The sequence below is a fragment of the Erythrolamprus reginae genome, chromosome 1 (assembly GCF_031021105.1).
Source record: "Erythrolamprus reginae isolate rEryReg1 chromosome 1, rEryReg1.hap1, whole genome shotgun sequence".
NCBI lineage: Eukaryota > Metazoa > Chordata > Lepidosauria > Squamata > Dipsadidae > Erythrolamprus > Erythrolamprus reginae.
Genome location: NC_091950.1, coordinates 424,440,392 through 424,460,278, shown reverse-complemented (window position 1 = coordinate 424,460,278; position 19,887 = coordinate 424,440,392). Strand labels below are relative to the sequence as shown.

The window sequence follows — 19,887 nt, the reverse complement described above, 5'->3', positions numbered from 1 at the left end:
CCTCCAGGCTTATATAGTTTTATGTATGATGTGCTTGTGTTGCATGGTTTTTAAATGTTGGGTTTTTAATGTGTTTTCTTTTAAACATTAGATTTGTCACATTGTACATTGTTTTATTATTGTTGTGAGCTGCCCCGAGTCTGCGGAGAGGGGCGGCATACAAATCTAATAAATTATTATTATTATTATTATGTTACCTGGAACCTTGACACAGGGCTCTGTATGCAAAAATACCCGGGGGGGGGGGGAACCCCCACGGACCCCCTCCCCATGGGAGACCCCTTACCCGTCTCTCCAGCTGCCGCTTGCTTTGCTGCTCCACCTCCAGCTTGTCCTCGAACTCCTGGTGCAGCCGTTTTTTGGTGAAGTCGATCTCTCGCGCCGCCCGCTCGTACTTCAAGCGCCATTCGCCACCTGGGGGCAGGAGAAAGCCAGTGGGCAGGGCGTCTTGCAGGGGGGAGGGCATCGCCCCTCCCCAAAGCCAGTCCCGATCTTTCATTATTATTTTTTGCAAAAAGTTTTTACATTTCTTTTTAACCCATGCATAAATCCATATACAGTGGTGCCTCTACTTACGAACTTCATTCGTTCCGTGACCAGGTTCTTAAGTAGAAAAGTTTGTAAGAAGAAGCAACTTTTCCCATAGGGATCAATGTAAAAGCAAATAATGCGTGTGACTGGGGAAACCACAGGGAGGGCAGAGGCCCTGTTTCCTCCCAGGAGATCCCTAGAGAGGCCCCATGGAGGCTTCTCCCCACCTTTTCCGGCCCTGATTCCTCCCAGGAGATTCCTAGAGAGGCCTCAAGCAGGCTTCTCCCTGCCTTTTCTGGCCCTGTTTCCTCCAAGGAGATTCATAGAGAGGCCACACAGAGGCTTCTCCCTGCCTTTTCCAGCCCTGTTTCCTCCCAGGAGATTCCTAGAGAGGCCCCACGGAGGCTTCTCCCTGCCTTTTCCAGCCCTGTTTCATCCCAGGAGATTCCTAGAGAGGCCCCACGGAGGCTTCTCCCTGCCTTTTCCGGCCCTGTTTCCTCACAAGAGATTCCTAGAAAGGCCCCAGGGAAGCTTCTCCCCACCTATTCCAGCCCTGTTTCATCCCAGGAGATTCCTAGAGAGGCCCCACGGAGGCTTCTCCACGCCTTTTCCAGCTCTGTTTCCTCCCAGGAGATTCCTAGAGGCCCCAAGGAGGCTTCTCCCTGCCTTTTCCAGCCCTGTTTCCTCCCAGGAGATTCCTAGAGAGGCCCCACGGAGGCTTCTCCCCGCCTTTTCCAGCTCTGTTTCCTCCCAGGAGATTCCTAGAGAGGCCCCAAGGAGGCTTCTCCCTGCCTTTTCCAGCCCTGTTTCCTCCCAGGAGATTCCTAGAGAGGCTCCAAGGAGGCTTCTCCCTGCCTTTTCCAGCCCTGTTTCCTCCCAGGAAGATTCCTAGAGAGGCCCCATGGAAGCTTCTCCCTGCCTTTTCCGGCCCTGTTTCCTCCCAGGAAATTCCTAGAGAGGCCCCACAGAGGCTTCTCCCTGCCTTTTCCAGTCCTGTTTCATCCCAGGAGATTCCTAGAGAGGCCCCACAGAGGCTTCTCCCTGCCTTTTCCGGCCCTGTTTCCTCACAAGAGATTCCTAGAAAGGCCCCAGGGAAGCTTCTCCCCGCCTATTCCAGCCCTGTTTCCTCCCAGGAGATTCCTAGAGAGGCCCCATGGAGTCTTCTCCCTGCCTTTTCCGGCCCTGTTTCCTCCAAGGAAATTCCTAGAGAGGCCCCACAGAGGCTTCTCCCTGCCTTTTCCAGTCCTGTTTCATCCCAGGAGATTCCTAGAGAGGCCCCACAGAGGCTTCTCCCTGCCTTTTCCGGCCCTGTTTCCTCACAAGAGATTCCTAGAAAGGCCCCAGGGAAGCTTCTCCCCGCCTTTTCCAGTCCTGTTTCCTCCCAGGAGATTCCTAGAGAGGCCCCACAGAGGCTTCTCACTGCCTTTTCTAGCCCTGTTTCCTCCAAGGAGATTCCTAGAGAGGCCCCACAGAGGCTTCTCACTGCCTTTTCTAGCCCTGTTTCCTCCAAGGAGATTCCTAGAGAGGCCCCACAGAAGCTTCTCCCTGCCTTTTCCGGTTACAGTTTTGGAGGCTCGGGTTTGTAAGTGGAAAATGGTTCTTGAGAAGAGGTAAAAAAAATCTTGAACACCCGGTTCTTATCTAGAAAAGTTCATAAGTAGAAGCGTTTGTAGGTAGAGATACCACTGTACCTTCAACTATTATGACATTACAAGAAAGACATGATTATACCCTTTAACCAATCATAAATTCTTTATATACGAGGGTCACCCAGAAAGTAATGCACCACATTTTATTTCTCAGCCTACAGTAATGGTACGAATGTGAAACTTTAGATAGACATTATTTGAACTGCCAGGAGTGCGTGTGTAAATTTTGCATTTCTTCAGACAGATAGCGTAGCTGCAGCAGTGTTTCGAAATGATGTCGGTAAGTGATGTATGTTACAAGCAGCTGTCATCATTGAATTTTTCACTGCGGAGAAAGAAACTGTTGGGAACATCCACAAATGTTTGTGTACAGTTTTTGGAGAATCTGCAGTCGACAGAAGGACGGTTAGTCGCTGGGCACAGAGGGGGAGGCCATTGCAGTGTAGAAATGACTTCGTGACCAGAACAAGGAGGGGTACCGACAGGGCATTCACGCCCTTGTGTCTCGCTGGAGGAAGCCCATAGAACGGGACGGGGATTATGTAGAAAAATAGGGAGTGTAGAAGACACATCACTTTTTCTTGTGTGTAAGTTTCATTGTGTTCAATAAATAATAGTTGAAGAAAAAAAAAGTGGTGCATTACTTTTTCAGCGACCCTCGTATCTATATGACAATTTTTCCCAGATATATTTTGCTGCAATTATGTGCTTCTAAAAAAAAGAAAGAAAGAAAATATATATACAGTAATTCTAATTTTGCCATCTGGAATTTCTACCAGTTAATTTCCAACCGTTATTTCCCCCAAAAAATAATCACTATTAGCTTCATTTAATATGTTAATTATTCTTCCTCTTGTCTTTTTAATTTTAAGCCATCTTTGCTTCTCTATCTTTCTTTACCTTCTAATTTATCATTGGTGGGTTTTTTTCTTCTTCTTGCTATTTATTTATTTATTTATTGGATTTGTATGCTGCCCCTCTTCGGAGACTCGGGGCGGCTAACAGCAATAATAAAACAGCATATAATAATAATAATCCAATACTAAAAACAGTTAAAAACCCATTATTATAAAAATCAAACATACATACCATGCATAAAATTGTAAAGGCCTAGGGGGAAAGAGTATCTCTATTCCCCCATGCCTGGTTTATCTTAACCAAGTGCCTCATAGAAAATAATCCTCATTTGTATTATTCTCTTAGACTGTCATTGTGCTTTTCATATTTTATAACCACTAATAAATCAGAATTATTCCAAATCATTTCATTCTTCAAATCTGATTTGAAGCTAGTCTCTGTCCTTGTTATGGCAAGCTATGCTGGCTGGGGGATTCTGGGAGTGGAAGTTCTCCCCTCTTCCAGTTAGAAATAGAAATAGAATAACAGAGTTGGAAGGGACCTTGGAGGTCTTCTAGTCTACCCCCCCCCCCCCTGCTTAGAAAGGAGACCCTGCACCACTTTAGACAAATATTCATCCATCATCCTTATCTCTTACATGTTTAAGTTTAATTAAGTTTAAGTTTAATCAGATTTGTATGCCGCCCCTCTCCGCAGACTCGGCGCGGCTCACAGCAATAACAATACAATGTAAAACAAATCTAATATTTAAGTTAATTTAAAAAACACCACAAATATATCATATATATTCTCTCCCTCCCATCTACTTCTCTTCTTTTTTACTTTCTATCTTTATATATATTACTTAATGTCTATTCTCTTCCATATGTATTGTATATTGGACAAAGAATAAATAAATAAATAATAAATAAATAAATAAATAAAAACTTCCAGTGTTGGGGCATTCACAACTTCTGGGGGCAAGCTGTTCCAATGGTTAATTGTTCTAACTTTCAGGAAATTCCTCCTTAGTTCTAAGTTGCTTCTCTCCTTGTTTAGTTTCCACCCATTGCTTCTTGTTCTACCTTCAGGTGCTTTGGAGAATTGCTTGCCTCCTTCTTCTTTGTGGCAACCCCTGAGATATTGGAATTAAGGTAGAAATTTGTAAAAAGTGCCAAGTTGTTTGGGGGGGGGGGGGGGGAATTCATTTTGCACTTGACTCCGGAAAAATATTTATAATTCCAAGATTCCCCACTGACTAAGGCATGACCTGAAATGAATGTGTCTTAAAGTTTTCTCATTCTGGAAATTCAGGCTTTCTCTGCATACGACGCTTCAAAATTGAAGCAGTGAGCAAGACTCGGCTAATTTTCTCTACCCAGCAAAGTCACCTGTAAAGGTTCTACACCTGGGATAATTGCCTCCGCTATTATGATTCCTCTTTCCTCACTTTGCAGTTGGGTTTGTTAGTACTGTGTGGATAACTGGTTGGGTTTTCTAATATACACGTGTTCCCTCGCTTTTCGCGGGGGATGCGTTCCGAGACCAACCGCGAAAGTCGAATTTCCGCGAAGTAGAGATGCGGAAGTAAATACAGTGTTCCCTCGATTTTCGCGGGTTCGAACTTCGCGAATAGCCTATACCATGGTTTTTCAAAAAATATTAATTAAAAAATACTTCGCGGGTTTTTTTCTATACCACGGTTTTTCCCGCCTGATGATGTCATACATCATCGCCAAACTAATATTTTTTGCAAATAAATAACAAAAAAATAGTTATTGTCAATAAATAATTATGTTTATAAATATCAGGATCACTAAGTGTCTTATTCAATGGTGAGTACCAGTAATAATGGTGAGTAAATGGTTGTTAAGGGAATGGGAAATGGTAATTTAGGGGTTTAAAGTGTTAAGGGAAGGCTTGTGATACTGTCTATAACCAAAAATGGTGTATTTACCTCCGCATCTCTACTTCGCGGAAATTCAACTTTCGCGGGCAGTCTCGGAATGCATCCCCCGCGAAACTCGATGGAACACTGTACACTATTTTTGGCTATGAACAATATCACAAGCCTTCCCATAACACTTTAAACCCCTAAATTGCAATTTTTCATTCCCTTAGCAACCATTCAGATTATTACTCACCATGTTTATTTATTAAAGTTTATTTTAAAAAATATTTATTAAAGGCAGACGAAAGTTTGGCGATGACATATGACGTCACCGGGTGGGAAAAAACCGTGGTATAGGGGAAAACCCGCAAAGTATTTTTTAATTAATATTTTTGAAAAACCGTGGTATAGACTTTTCACGAAGTTCAAACCTGCGAAAATCGAGGGAACACTATATAACTTAAGCCAGCAATGTATGGTTTAAGGAATTAGCACAGTACTGCTTTTAGAACTGGGCATGGCTAGTAGAACTAGGTATGTCTTGTTTAATGAAAAGAAGGACCAGGGGAGACACGATAGCAGCCTTCCACTATCTCAGGGGTTGCCCCAAAGAAGAGGGAGTCAAGCTATTCTCCAAAGCACCTGAGAGCAGAACAAGAAGCAATGGGTGGAAACTAAACAAGGAGAGAAACAACTTAGAACTAAGGAGGAATTTCCGACAATCAGAACAATTAAGCAGTGGAACTGCTTGCCTCCAGAAGTTGTGAATGCCCTAACACAGCGGTCCCCAAACTACGGCCCGGGGGCCGGATGCGGCCCGCTGAGGCAATTTATCCGGCCCGCGGCAGCCCATGAAATTTTATCAATATATATAATAAGCTCCCGAATCTTCTGTCAACTCACCACGGTCTGCTGCTGAGAGAGGAGGCGGTACAGAGGCAAAGGGCGGGGAGGATAGGAGCGAGATAGAGAGAGAGGGAGAGAGAGAAAGAGGGAGAGATACAAAGAAGGAGAGCGAAAGAGAATGAGTGAGAGAGAGAGAGAGAGAAAGAGAGAGAGGGACAGAGAAAGAAAGAGAGAGAAAGAGGGAGAGATAGAGAGGAAGAGAGAAAGGGGGGTAGATGGAAAGAGTGAGAGAGAGAGAGAAAAGAGAAAAATGAGAAAATGATGGAGAGAAAACAAGGGAGAGGAAAATGAAACAAATGAGAGAGAAGGAAGAAAAGAGAGAGGGAAGAGAGAAATGGAGAGGAAGGAGGGAGGGAAGGAAGGAAGGAGAAATGGAGGGAGTTTGTTGATTTAAGTTTAAATTTACTTGTTAATAAAGAAGTGTAAATTACTTTATTACTTAATTATTTAATTACTTCTTTATTTTAAAGATTGTATTTGTTCCCATTTTGTTTTTTACTTTAAATAAGATTTGTGCAGTGTGCATAGGGATTTGTTCATAGGGTTTTTTTATAGTCCGGCCCTCCAACAGTCTGAGGGACAGTAAACTGGCCCCCTGTGTAAAAAGTTTGGAGACCCCTGCCCTAACATTTAAGTAGATGTTGGATAACCCTTTGTCTGAAGGAGTGTAGGATTTCCTGCCTAAGCAGGGAGTTAAACTAGAAGACCTCCAAGGTCCCTTCCAACTCTGTTGTTGTTGTTGTTGTTGGTAAAGCTGGTGTTGCAGTCTGCTATAGGAGGGAGTCAGCAGTGTCTCTCTTTCTTGAAGCCTGTGATATTTGCCTAATGTAACTAATATTTCTACATTTAATGTATGTGGTCTGGTTATTTGAAATGCTACTTATCACTGGAATATTAGCGAGATATCCTCCATCTCCATGTTTTCCTCTATGCAAGGGTAGCATGGTATGTTTGTACGTATGTCTGCTTAATAATGGGGTTTTTAAAATATTTTAAATTGTAAATTATTAGATTTGTTATGAACTGTTTTATTGCGTTGTGAGCCGCCCCGAGTCTGCGGAGAGGGACGGCATGCAAATCTAATAAATAAATAAATTACTCCTCAACACATAAGTACATAAGTGCACCAGAGTGCCTTCCGTCCCCTGTCATATAGTCTCTCCTATATCTCATATATCTTCTCTAAGAACATAAGAACATAAGAGCCCTGCTGAATCAGGCCCAAGCCCATCGAGTCCAGCATTCTGTGTCCCACAGTGGCCCCCCCCAATTGTCCATGGGGATCTTGAGGAGAAAGAGAAGGCAAGACCCTCCCTTTTCCCTGACCCCCAACCAATGGGACCCAAGGGAACCCTGCCTGCCTCAACCAACATAGAGGCGCCGTTTCAATAACCACTGATACACTTGGCATCCCTGAATCTGTCTCATCCTGCCTTGAAGCTATCAAGACTGACAGCTGTCACGACCTCTTTTGGAAGGGAATTCCATAAACCAAGGACCCTCTGGGTGAAGAAATTGATTTGTCCTCACTTTCTTACCTATGAGCTTTAGGGAGTGGCCCCCTCGTCCTAGTATTGTGTGATAGAGAAAAGAATTTTTCTCTATCCACCTTTTCTATCCCATGCAGGATTTTATACCCTTCGATCGAGTCCCCCTTTAAACGCCGTCTTTCAAGACTGAAGAGACCAAGGCCTTGCAACCTGGTTTTGTAAGGGAGGGGCTCCATTTCCTTTACTATATCCTCTACTATGTCCTCTATAACTTTCATTGTGTATTATTGTATATTGGACTAACTAACTAAATAAATAAATAAATAAACAAACAAACAAACAACACCTAACACAGTTGCCAAGTTCAAAAAAACCCCACAACTGCCCTAGAGCCATCGCCTCTGTCCCTTTCTTGTAAATGACCCCTGATCCAATTCCACAAAGCCTGGAGCCCCCTTCTCCCCTCCCCCCCCCCCCACGCGAGGCGGAAGGAGTGGCCAGAAGTGGCTGCATAAGGGATGACCTGGAGCAGGGGTCCCCAAACTTGGCAACTTTAAGACTTGTGGACTTCAACTCCCAGCATAGGTAGCTGGAGAATTCTGGGAGTTGAAGTCCACAAGTCTTAAAAGTTGCCAAGTTTGGGGACCCCTGACGTGGAGTCTCACCTGTGTCATCCTCGTCCATCTCCCCGTTGAGCTCGGCCGCCCGGATCAGGCGGGCCTCCATCACCTCCATCTCCATGGAGTCCATCTGTTTCTTGAGGGCATCATACTTGGCCTGTTTGGGGAAGGGGCACGGGAGAGGGTCAGCAGGTCCCCAGCCACCCTGGCTTCTGTGTCCCAAGGAAGGCCTGCTCCACAGGAGTGGTTTGGCCCACAGGTCTCCAACCTGGGCTGCTTTTTAAGACTTCAAGAATTCAACTCCTGGCCAGCTGTGGAATTCTGGGAGTTGAAATCCAGAAGTCTTTCAAGTGGGCCCAATTTTATTTCATTGTTATTTAATTTTATAAATTTTATTACTTAAAAGAGATACATATATACAGGGTGTCTAGGGGGAAAGCATTTTGAAATTCCCTGACATTTCCCTGTAACTTGCAACCTAGTTAAGGTGCGGTCGTAGATGACGTCATAGAAACATAGAAGACTGACGGCAGAAAAAGACCTCCTGGTCCATCTAGTCTGCCCTTATACTATTTCCTGTATTTTATCTTACAATGGATATATGTTTATCCCAGGCATGTTTACATTCAGTTACTGTGGATTTACCAACCACGTCTGCTGGAAGTTTGTTCCAAGGATCTACTACTCTTTCAGTAAAATAATATTTTCTCATGTTGCTTTTGATCTTATTTATTTATTATTTATTTATTATTTGGATTTGTATGCCGCCCATCTCCGAAGACTCGGGGCGGCTCACAACAAGTGAAAAGACAATCCAATACAATCCAATTAATTAAAATATTATAAGTTTAAGAAAATCCCCTATACTAACATACACACATACAGGCATACCATATATAACTTCAACGTGCCCAGGGGAGATGTTTAGTTTCCCCATGCCTGACGGCAAAGGTGGGTTTTGAGGAGTTTACGGAAGGCAGGAAGAGTAGGGGCAGTTCTGATCTCCGGGGGGAGTTGGTTCCAGAGGGCCGGTGCCGCCACAGAGAAGGCTCTCCCCCTGGGGCCCGCCAACCGGCATTGTTTAGTTGACGGGACCCGGAGGAGGCCCACTCTGTGGGACCGAATCGGTCGCTGGGATTCGTGCGGCAGAAGGCGGTCTCGGAGATATTCTGGTCCAGTGCCATGAAGGGCTTTAAAGGTCATAACCAACACTTTGAATTGTGACCGGAAACTGATCGGCAGCCAATGCAGACTGCGGAGTGATGGTGAAACATGGGCATACCTGGGTAAGCCCATGATTGCTCTCACAGCTGCATTCTGCACGATCTGAAGTTTCCGAACACTTTTCAAAGGTAGCCCCATGTAGAGAGTGTTACAGTAGTCGAGCCTCGAGGTGATGAGGGCATGAGTGACTGTGAGTAATGAGTCCCGGTCCAGATAGGGCCGCAACTGGTGCACCAGGCGAACCTGGGCAAACGCCCCCCTCGCCACAGCTGAAAGGTGGTTCTCTAATGTGAGCTGTGGATCGAGGAGGACGCCCAAGTTGCGGACCCTCTCTGAGGGGGTCAATGATTCCCCCCCCAGGGTAATGGACGGACAGATGGGATTGTCCTTGGGAGGCAAAACCCACAGCCACTCCGTCTTATCCGGGTTGAGCTTGAGTCTGTTGACACCCATCCAGGCCCCAACAGCCTCCAGGCACCGGCACATCACTTCCACCGCTTCGTTGACTGGGCATGGGGTGGAGATGTAAAGCTGGGTATCATCGGCATATTGATGATACCTCACCCCATGTCCATCTTTCCCCCAACTAACTTCAGATTGTGTCCCCTTGTTCTTGTGTTCACTTTCCTATTGAAAACACTTCCCTCCTGAACCTTATTTAACCCTTTAACATATTTAAATGTTTCCATCATATCCCCCCTTTTCCTTCTGTCCTCCAGACTATACAGATTGAGATAATTAAGTCTTTCCTGATACGTTTTATACTTAAGACCTTCCACCATTCTTGTAGCCCCTCTTTGGACCTGTTCAATTTTGTCAATATCTTTTTGTAGGTGAGGTCTCCACAACTGAACACAGTATTCCAAATGGGGTCTCACCTGCGCTCTATACAGCGGGATCACAATCTCCCTCTTCCTGCTTGTTATATCTCTAGCTATGCAGCCAAGCATCCTACTTGCTTTTCCTACTGCCCGACCACACTGCTCACGTCATACCAAACGCCTACGCCGTGGAGAAATAGTGGTAGCCGACGAAACAAGTGGTGGCCACAGTTATGCTCATTTTTGCTAGACTCTGCCAGGCAGCGCGATCCATTGGGTTTTTTTAACATGATTTTTCCTTGATTATTAAACATTTAATACAGTTTGGTTTTCCCCGATTTATTACTTTTTTCCCCACAAATTCCCTGATATTTCCCTAAATGCTGATTTCCCTGATTCTTCCCTGATTTCCCTGTTTTCCAGGTTTGCTGGACATCCTGTATATAGTACATTTACAAAAATAACTTACAATACATACTGCTCAAAAAAATTAAGGGAACATTCAAAGAACACATCCTAGATCTGAATGAATGAAATATTCTCATTGAAAATAAACTTACAAAAAAACTTATCAGGAAAGACTCAATAAACTCAATCTGTATAGTCTGGAGGACAGAAGGGAAAGGGGGGACAGGATTGAAACATTTAAATATGTTAAAGGGTTAAATAAGGTTCAGGAGGGAAGTGTTTTTAATAGGAAAGTGAACACAAGAACAAGGGGACACAATCTGAAGTTAGTTGGGGGAAAGATCAAAAGCAACATGAGAAAATATTATTTCACTGAAAGAGTAGTAGATCCTTGGAACAAACTTCCAGCAGACATTGGTGGTAAATCCACAGGAACTGAATGTAAACATGCCTGGGATAAACATAGATCCATCCTAAGATAAAATACAGGAAATAGTATAAGGGCAGACTAGATGGACCAGGAGGTCTTTTTCTGCCGTCAGTCTTCTATGTTTCTACAATAAACTTAAAATAAACTTACACAAAAATAACTTATAATATACACTGCTTAAAAAAATAAAGGGAACACTCAAAGAACACATCCTAGATCTGAATGAATGAAATGTTTTCATTGAATCCTTTGTTCTGTGCAAAGTTGAATGCACAACAGCATGTGTGCAATTGATTGTCAATCAGTGTGCTTCCTAAGTGGACAGTTTGATTTCACAGAAGTTTGATTTACTTGGAGTTATATTGTGTTGTTCAAGTGTTCCCTTTATTTTTTTCAGCAGCGTATATAATCATAATAACGATAGTAATAACAAGCAATCAGGTCAACGAAAAAAGAAGGAAAAAAAGAAAAGAAAACACACACAAACAAGATATTTTGTAAGAGCACATGCGTGCACGTGAGATTTTGGTGGTTTTTTGCTCCTGCGCATGTGTAATAGCAAAAAAAAAGCCAAAATTGCTCATGCGCAGAAGCAAAATCTCACAAGGAGGCGCACCAGTGCGCGCAGGAGAAGCATGAATCAAGGATTTGCTGGTACAGTATTCAGGAGGCAACTACAGCGTCACGTGTGAATCCAACCCCAGCCCTGACCTGCAGATCCTTCATCTCCTTCTCAGTCCGGAGCCGCTCGGCCGTCTCTGCGTCCAGGAGCTGGGAAGCTGACTCGCCCGTGTTCCTCTCGTCCGTCAACTCCGAGGTCAGGTCTGCGATCTGAGGGGGAGGGGGAAGCAAAGGTTGGGCAACAGCTGGAGGGGGGGATGGAAACCCCCTCCTGGAATTCCTTTCCCTCTTTGAGAACCAGCTGAGGAAAATCCCAGGTGCCTCGGTGGAACACCCTGCCACTAGATTTAAAGGCCACGTGGAGTTAATTTAAGGATTGCTTTTATTCATTTCTTTCTTTATAAAATTAATATGCTGGCTCTGCTAAAAAGTGCTACTGCTGACATGTTGTAAGCCGCCCTAAGGAGGAGGGCAGCATAAAAATTGAATGAATGAATGAATGAATGAATGAATGAATGAATGAATGAATGAATGAAAAAAGAAATAAATTTCTTTATAAAATTTCTTTTTCTTTCTTTCTTTCTTTCTCTTTCTTTCCTTCCTTTTTTCCTCCTTTATTCATTTCTTTCTATATAAAATTAATTTGTTTACAATTTTTTTTTCTTTTTCTTTCTTTCCTTCTTTCTTTTTCTCTCTATCTTTCCTTCCTTCCTTTTTCTTTTTTCCTTCCTTATTCATTTCTTTCTATATAAAATTAATTTCTTTATACAATTTCTTTCTTTCTCTCTCATTCCTTCTTTCCTTCGTTTCTTTTGTTGTCCTTCCTTTCTTTCTCTTTCCTCTCCTTCCTTTTTCCTTCTTTATTCATTTCTTTCTATATAAAATTAATTTCTTTATAAAATTTCTTTCTTTCTTTCCTTCCTTTTCTTTCCTTCCTTTCATTCTCTCTTTTCTTCCTTCCTTCCTTTCTTCCTTCCTTCCTTCCTTCTTTATTCTTTCTATATGAAATTTATTTATTCACAAAAACTGTTTAGGAATTTATAGAATTATTTCCCGTTTCCTGTTTATATTTATTTATGGAGCGAGTTGATAAAAATTATTGATGGAATTTATTGATTGGTTGACTACTTATTCATAGAATTGATTTAAAAAATAATCCGTTCCCCTTATTCATTTGCCGATTTATGAATAGAAATTATTTGTCTGCCACTTAGGTATAGAATTCATGTTATTAGTTTATTTATAAACTGTGATGGGCTCCATTATACCCCTGGAGGGCCCAGGACTGCTGGCAGAAACAGGATCTCTGGAAAGAATATCGGGGGTGGCATAATTTTTTATTATAATAGGCAAATATCAATGAATAATTATTTAGAGTGATAGATAAAAACTGTAAAAGAAATACAGTTTAACATACATTATAAATATATACTGTATATTTACTTCCTTACTTCCCCAGGTATGCCCATGTTACATCAACACTCCGCAGTCTGCATTGGTTGCCGATCAATTTCCGGTCACAATTCAAAGTGTTGGTTATGACCTATAAAGCCCTTCATGGCATCGGACCAGAATATCTCCGGGACCGCCTTCTGCCGCACGAATCCCAGCGACCGATTAGGTCCCACAGAGTCGGCCTTCTCCGGGCCCCTTCGACTAAACAATGATGTCTGGCGGGACCCAGGTGAAGAGCCTTCTCCGTGGCAGCCCCAACTCTCTGGAATCAGCTCCCCCCGGAAATTAGAACTGCCCCCACCCTCCTTGCCTTTCGTAAACTCCTTAAAACCCTCCTCTGCCATCAGGCATGGGAGAATTGAGACATCTCCCTGGGGCCTATACAATTTATGTATGGTATGTTTGTGTGTACGTCTGCTTTAATAATGGAGTTTTAATGTTTTTAAATTATTAGATTTGTCATGAATTGTTTTATTGTTGTTGTGAGCCACCCCGAGTCTACAGAGAGGGGCGGCATACAAATTTAATAAATAAGTAAGTAAGTAAGTAAGTAAGTAAGTAAGTAAGTAAGTAAGTAAGTAAGTAAGTAAATAAATAAATAAGTGTGACATGAAGCCAATCCACCGCACAAAAAAAATCCATTTTTTGTGTTACAAAAGTTTATATGTTTATATTGTTTTATGTTTTTCTGTTTTGTTTGTGTTGTTGTGTTTGTTCCTGCAACTGTCCTTCCTATGTTTTAGCCCCCAGTCCCATATTCAGCTTTATCTCAACATCCCTTTTGCGGGCCAACTCTAACCCGGGTGCAGATAGCCTCGTGACTTTAGGTTCAAGTTTCTCCAGTTGTGCTAACATGACACTGTTAATAAATTTGAAGAAGGCGAAGGCTTGGCAAAATGCTTGTGCAAGACTCCTGGGCCTTTTGCCAAGCACTAATTATAACAAGAACTAATTGTGTTGCTTTGAGTTAAGACTGTCTGAACTTACAGCCGCTGCTAATGAAGATTAATTAGCAGCTGACGTTTTGCAAGAAAGGATTGCTTTTGGATTTGTGTGTGTGTCCCCACTGCTAAGCCAGTCATTAGCAGTGGTTCACAGATTAAATTAAGTTCATTCTAACAGGGGGGGGGGGCAGAACAATGTGCAATCATTCACACCTCCCAGGGCCTGGGGTAGGCAAAGTGGACTCTTCTATGACAGGTGGACTTCAACTCCCAGAATTCCTGAGCTAGCATGATTGTCTCAGGAATTCTGAGAGTTGAAGTCCACATGTCATACAACAGCCAACTTTGCCTACCCCTGTGACCCAGGCTACTCCCTAAATACAGGCAGCCCTCCGTTTGTGACCCAAAATTGAGACTGACATGTCCATCACTAAGCGAGACAGTCCACTCCATCCCAAAATAAAGACCTAACAGTAGGATAGAAACTTCTACATATTGTTGGTACATGGTACAGTACTCCACAAGTATTTGGGGTTGCCATGTACGTAAACTACCAATTGTAGTTTGTACCTTTATAGATGCAATATACCTTTAAGGACTTTGGCTGGTTCGCCATAAGAGGGCGCCAGCGCTCTCTCCCAATGATGATGCTGGGGAGCTCATTCATTCTTTGCCTTTACCTTGAGATGGGAGTATATTCTGCTCCGTGCTGCTATGTGCGGTTTGTTGTTTATTTCTGTTTTGTGCTTGTAAATATGTATATATGTAAATAATACTTGTTTAGCATATTAAGTCTGTGTCGTTACTGGCTGTGTCACACATCCACACTCCTACCTAAAACTCTGCTCTGCCTATGTCGAAGGTCTCATATGTGTCATGCTAAAACATATGACGCTGAAACCATACACAAATGACTCACTAGATAACAACAACAGGATAAAGCTTCAGTTTAGGAATTGAAATTCTTCCTATACAAACCAACGATCACTAAAATATCAGTACAGTAATACCTCGTCTTATGAACCTAATTCGTTCCGGAAGGAGGTTCGTAAGGCAAAAGGTTTGTAACACGAAACAATGTTTCCCATAGGAAACAATGTAAAAGTGATTAATGTGTGCAGGGAGGGGGGGGGAAATTGCAAAATGGCGCTCCGCTGGGCGCCGCCGCCCGGCTGTCACCTTTTAAAACAGCTGGGGGGCTTCTCGGCATTCTCCCGAACCCGAACTTTTGCCGAACTTTTCGGGTTTGGGTTCGGGTTCCGGAGGCCACCGAGAAGCACCCGGCTGTTTCAGAAGGTTACAGCTGGGCGGCGGCGCCCAGCGGAGCACCATTTTTGCAATCAGCGGTGGCGTTTTTGGCCGAAACGTGGCCTCCAGGAACAACGTCTTTGTGACGTCAAAGCTCCGCCCATGGAATTCCCTATTGGGATTCCCAACCTCCGTTTCAGCCTCCAGATCGGCCGAAAACGACGACGACGATCACAAAAACGGTGCTCCGCTGGGTGGTGCTGCCCGGCTGTAACCTTCTGAACTTTTGCCAAACTTCCGGGTTCGGCGTTCGGGAGAACGCCGAGAAGCCCCCCGGCTGTTTCAGAAAATGACAGGTGGGCGGCGACGCCTCTCGGCGGCCTCCCGAATCCGAACCCGAACCCAAAAAGTTTGGCAAAAGTTCGGGTTCAGGAGAACGCCGAGATGCCCCCCAGCTGTTTCAAAAGGTGACAGCCGGGCGGCGGTGCCCAGCGGAGCGCCATTTTGCGATCTGCGGTGAGTTCGTAAGTCGGAAAAAGTTTGTATGAAGAGGGAAAAAATTTCCGAACCCCGGGTTCGTATCTCGAAATGTTCGTATCACAAGGTACCACTGTAATTAACAGAAATGCAACAAGTCTATAATGGCTGTGAGAATCAAGTCACCAAAGAGGTTGACTTGTCCCTGTTGTATATATGTACAGTTTCTTTCTTCCTTCCTTCCTTCCTTTTCTTTTTTCTTCTTCTCTTTCCTCTTCTCTTCTTTAACTCTTCTTCTTTCCCTTTCCCCTTTTTATTTTATTAAGGTGTTGTATTGCTCTCTCCTTTTCATTCAATTAAGACATCAACTACTTATTATGATAGAGGTATAATGCAAAAACCATATATTTATATGGGGTTTTTTATATTATATCCTCCATGCTCAAATTTCTCTTTTATGATTTGTACATGTAGACACATATGTATTGTGGTGTCATTCTTTTTTCAATAAAGAATTTTTATTTTATTTTTTAGAGGTGGGTTTTGCCCTGTTTTACAACCTTTTCCTGCCGCAGCTGTGGAGCAAAATAATTAAATCTATTAAGGGGATTTGGCTTCGCTCATTGACATTGTTCGTCAAAGGGGATTGATTGATTGGATTTATATGCCGCCCTTCTCCAAGGACTCGGAGTTCCCGGGACGCCGCAACCATCATAACTGTGAGTCAGTGGCCAAGGGGCTGAATTTGGATCATGTGACCACGGGGATGTTGCGATGTAAAGTGTGAAAAGTGGTCGCAAGTGGCTTTTTTCACCGCCGTTGTAACTTTGACACGGTCACTAAGTGGAGGACCGCCCGTGGTTAAGGGGCAGGGGGTTCTCACAGCCTTACCTTGCTCTCCAGGCGGTCGCTGCTCAGCCGCAGCTCGTTCCGCTCTTTCTCCGCCTTCTCCAAGCGGCCCCTCAACTGCTGGATTTCTTCCTGCAGGGAGAAAAGAGAGGAAATATTCCGGCCTTGGATTCTGGGAAGGGGGGCTTCTTTGGAAGGGGCCCTGGAGGTCTGCTAGTCCAACCCCCTCTGCCCTGCCCCAGGCCAAGGGTCCTCAACCCCTCCCAGGGAGGGAGCAGCCACGATTCCTAGAGGAAGGCCTTTCCACGGGTTCATTTGTTCCGGTTGCCACGAAATTTCCCCTTAGTTCTGGGTTGGATCTTCCCTTCCCCTCTTCCTTCCTTCCTAACTTTCTCCATCACTTGCTTCCTTCTTCCTTTCTTTTCCTTCCACCCTTTCCTTCTTCCTAACTTTCACTTCCTTCCTTCCCCCTTCCTCTCTTTCCTTTCCCTCTTCCCACCTTCCTCCATTACTTCCTTCCTCCCTTCTTTCCCCCTTTCCTTTCCCTCTTCCCTCCTTCATCACTTTCTTCCTCCCTCCCTCTTCCCCCTTCCTTTCTTTCCTTCCCTCCTCCCTAATTTTCTCCATCACTTCTTTCCCCTTCCTTTCTTTCCTTCCACCGTTGCTAACTTTCTCCATCACTTCCTCCCTTCCTCCCTTCCACCCTTCCTTCCTTCCTAACTTTCTCCATCACTTGCTTCCTTCTTCCTTTCTTTTCCTTCCACCCTTTCCTTCTTCCTAACTTTCACTTGCTTCCTTCCCCCTTCCTTTCTTTCCTTTCCCTCTTCCCGCCTTCTTCCATCACTTGCTCCCTCCCTCCCTCCTTTCCCCCTCTTTCCTTTCCCTCTTCCCTCCTTCACCACTTTCTTCCTCCCTCCCTCCCTTCCTTTCTTTCCTTCCCTCCTCCCTAATTTTCTCCATCACTTCCTCCCCCCTTCCTTTTTTTCCTTCCACCGTTGCTAACTTTCTCCATCACTTCCTCCCTTCCTTCCAAACTTACCCCACATCCTTCCCCCTTCCTCCCTCCCTCCTTTCCCCCTTCCTTTCTTTTCTTCCCCCTTCCCTCCTTCCTAACTCCCTCCATCATTCCCTCCCTCCCTCCCTTCCTTCCTCCCTTCCCCCTTAACAGAAAAAAAATAAGAGTTGGAAGGGACCTTGGAGGTCTTCTAGTCCACCCCCTGCTTAGGCAGGAAACCAAAGTGCGAAAAACAGCCCAAAGGGGGCAACCTGGAAGTTTGGGAAAGTGTTTTGCCTGTTGTGCTGTTTTTCACACTCTGGGGCTTTAGGGAAGCTTCTTGGAAGCCTCTGCAGGGCGAAAGGGCCTTCCGCAAGGCCAAAAACACGGAGGTGTGCTGGAGCTGACCGAGGGCAATGCCTCCCGTGCCGCTCACCGTCACTGGGCTAGAGTGGCCAATGGTCCAGAAGACAACCTGCCCAGTTGTTTTCAAAGACCCCCCACCCTGGGGGTCCCTGCCCCCCTCCCTCCCTCCCTGCCCCCCCCTCCCTCCCTCCTCCAGCCCAGAGGCCCACGCACGTCTTTGGCCCGGATCTGGTCCTCTGTCAGCTGGACTTCGATGAGGGGCCGCACGGTGGTGAAGAGCTTCCACCAGGGCCAGCCCTTCACACCCTTGTTCTTCTGGATGTTCTTCTGCACGCAGCGGATGGCCAGGTCCTGGATCTGCATGGGGGGAGAGGGGGAGAAGGTCAAGAGGAGCCCCTTCCTCTGTACAGGTGAGGGCAGAAGCCGAGAGCCTGGGTCAAAGGAAGGTCTCTCTCTCTCTCTCTTTTCTCTCTCTCTCTCTTTTCTCTCTCTTTCTTTAGCTTTATCCATCTATCTGCCTGTCATCTATCTCTATCTACCTCTTTTATTTCTCATATCTCTCTATCTCTATTTATCTATCTATCTACTCATATCATTCTCTCTCATCTTTTCTTTCTTTCTTTTTTTCTTTCTTTCTCAGTCCCTTCCTTCCTTCCGTTCTTCCTTTCTTTCTCTTTCCCTTCCTTCATTTCTTTCTTTTTCTTTCTTTCATTCTTTCTCTCCCTTCCTTCATTCCTCCCTTTCTTCCTTCATCTTTCCTTCTTTCCTTCTTTCTTTCCTTCTTTCCTTCTTTTTCTCTCCCTTCCTTCATTCCTTTCTTTCTTCCTTCCTCTTTCTTTCTTACTTTCTCTCTCCCTCCCTTCCGTCCTTCCTTCCTTCTTCTTTCTTTCTTACTTACTTTCTTTCTCTCTCCCTTCTTCATTCCTTCCTTTCTTCCTTCATCTTTCCTTCTTTCATTCTTTCTTTCTTTCATTCTTTCTTTCTCTCTCTCTCCATTCCTTCATTCCTTCCTCTTTCTTTCTTTCTTTCTTTCTTTCTTTCTTTCATTCTCTCTCCGTTCCTTCATTTATTTATTTATTTATTTATTTATTTATTTATTTCCCTTTCTCTCTTTCTTTCTCTATTCCACCTAACTCCCTGGGGATTCAAGTCGGCTTATTAACAGTTGAACCCCAAAAACTCTGCAACCTTGTGCAACGAGGAAAAAAAATATTTTAATCTGTGATCCATGCCCACGTTGTCTTGGGAGGGGCACCCGATGTTTAATAAATGCACAAACAAATAAAATAAAATAAAATGAGAGCGAGAGAGACCCTTGCGCCACCCCCACCCTCCATTGCCCCCCCCCCCCCGGACCCACTTTTCTTGCCTTCATTTCTGCAGGAGAGACGAGGCGGTTCTCCACGGAGACACACACCCACACAAGCACACGCTCGCACAAACATGCACACCCACCCACACACCTACACACCACCTCTTGCGCAACCTTGCTGGAGAGGCCCGGGGAGAGCCCAATTCCCTTCCTACCTGTTGCAAAGCTGGAGGAGAAGCTTGGAAGGCTGGGTGGGGAGGGGGCCGCTAGTGGAACGGGTGGGAGGGTGGGAGGAAGCTGCCTCCGTGGCTGTTTCTTCTGCCGGCTTCCCGGTGGAGGCCCCCGGTTCTAGTTCCCGGCCGGGAGATGTTTTTTTGGAAGAGGCAAAGCTGCCCATTTTAGGACACGGGGAGAGAGAGCGGCATCAACACGGCGGGGGGGGGGGGGCAGGGCAGGAGTGTGTGTGTGTGTGTGTGTGTACACGTGTGACTCACTCCACATTTCTGCCTGGCCTGACTTTTAAGGAAGAGGGATCTGCAGGCCCAGATATAGGCAGGCACGGGGCCACGAGCTGGGGGCTCTCGGAGCTGGGAGGGGAGGCCCTGCAGACGCTTGACCCCCCAAAGGAGGTCACGCCATCAAGGCTGGGAGGGAGGGGAGGGTGGGGGAAGAGGAGGAGGAGGAAAAAGACTATGGGGTCTTTGGTGCTCTCTGAGGCTGAAGACGTTTCATGACCCAGCTAGGGAACAGCGTCAGTGCTAGAAGAGGGTGGAGTTTGTGGAGAGGAAGAGGAGGAGGAGAGGAAGAAGAAGAA

General features: G+C 44.9%; 1 protein-coding gene across 1 annotated transcript in view; it reads right to left on the bottom strand.

Moving 5' to 3' along the window:
* Positions 1 to 19,887, bottom strand: part of MYO18A (myosin XVIIIA) — a 201,529-nt gene that overhangs the window by 71,868 nt on the left and 109,774 nt on the right. Inside the window, 5 exon segments of the mRNA XM_070735473.1 lie at positions 287 to 414; positions 7,970 to 8,081; positions 11,519 to 11,638; positions 16,444 to 16,533; positions 17,975 to 18,118. Of these exon segments, the coding sequence (XP_070591574.1) occupies positions 287 to 414; positions 7,970 to 8,081; positions 11,519 to 11,638; positions 16,444 to 16,533; positions 17,975 to 18,118 (594 nt within the window).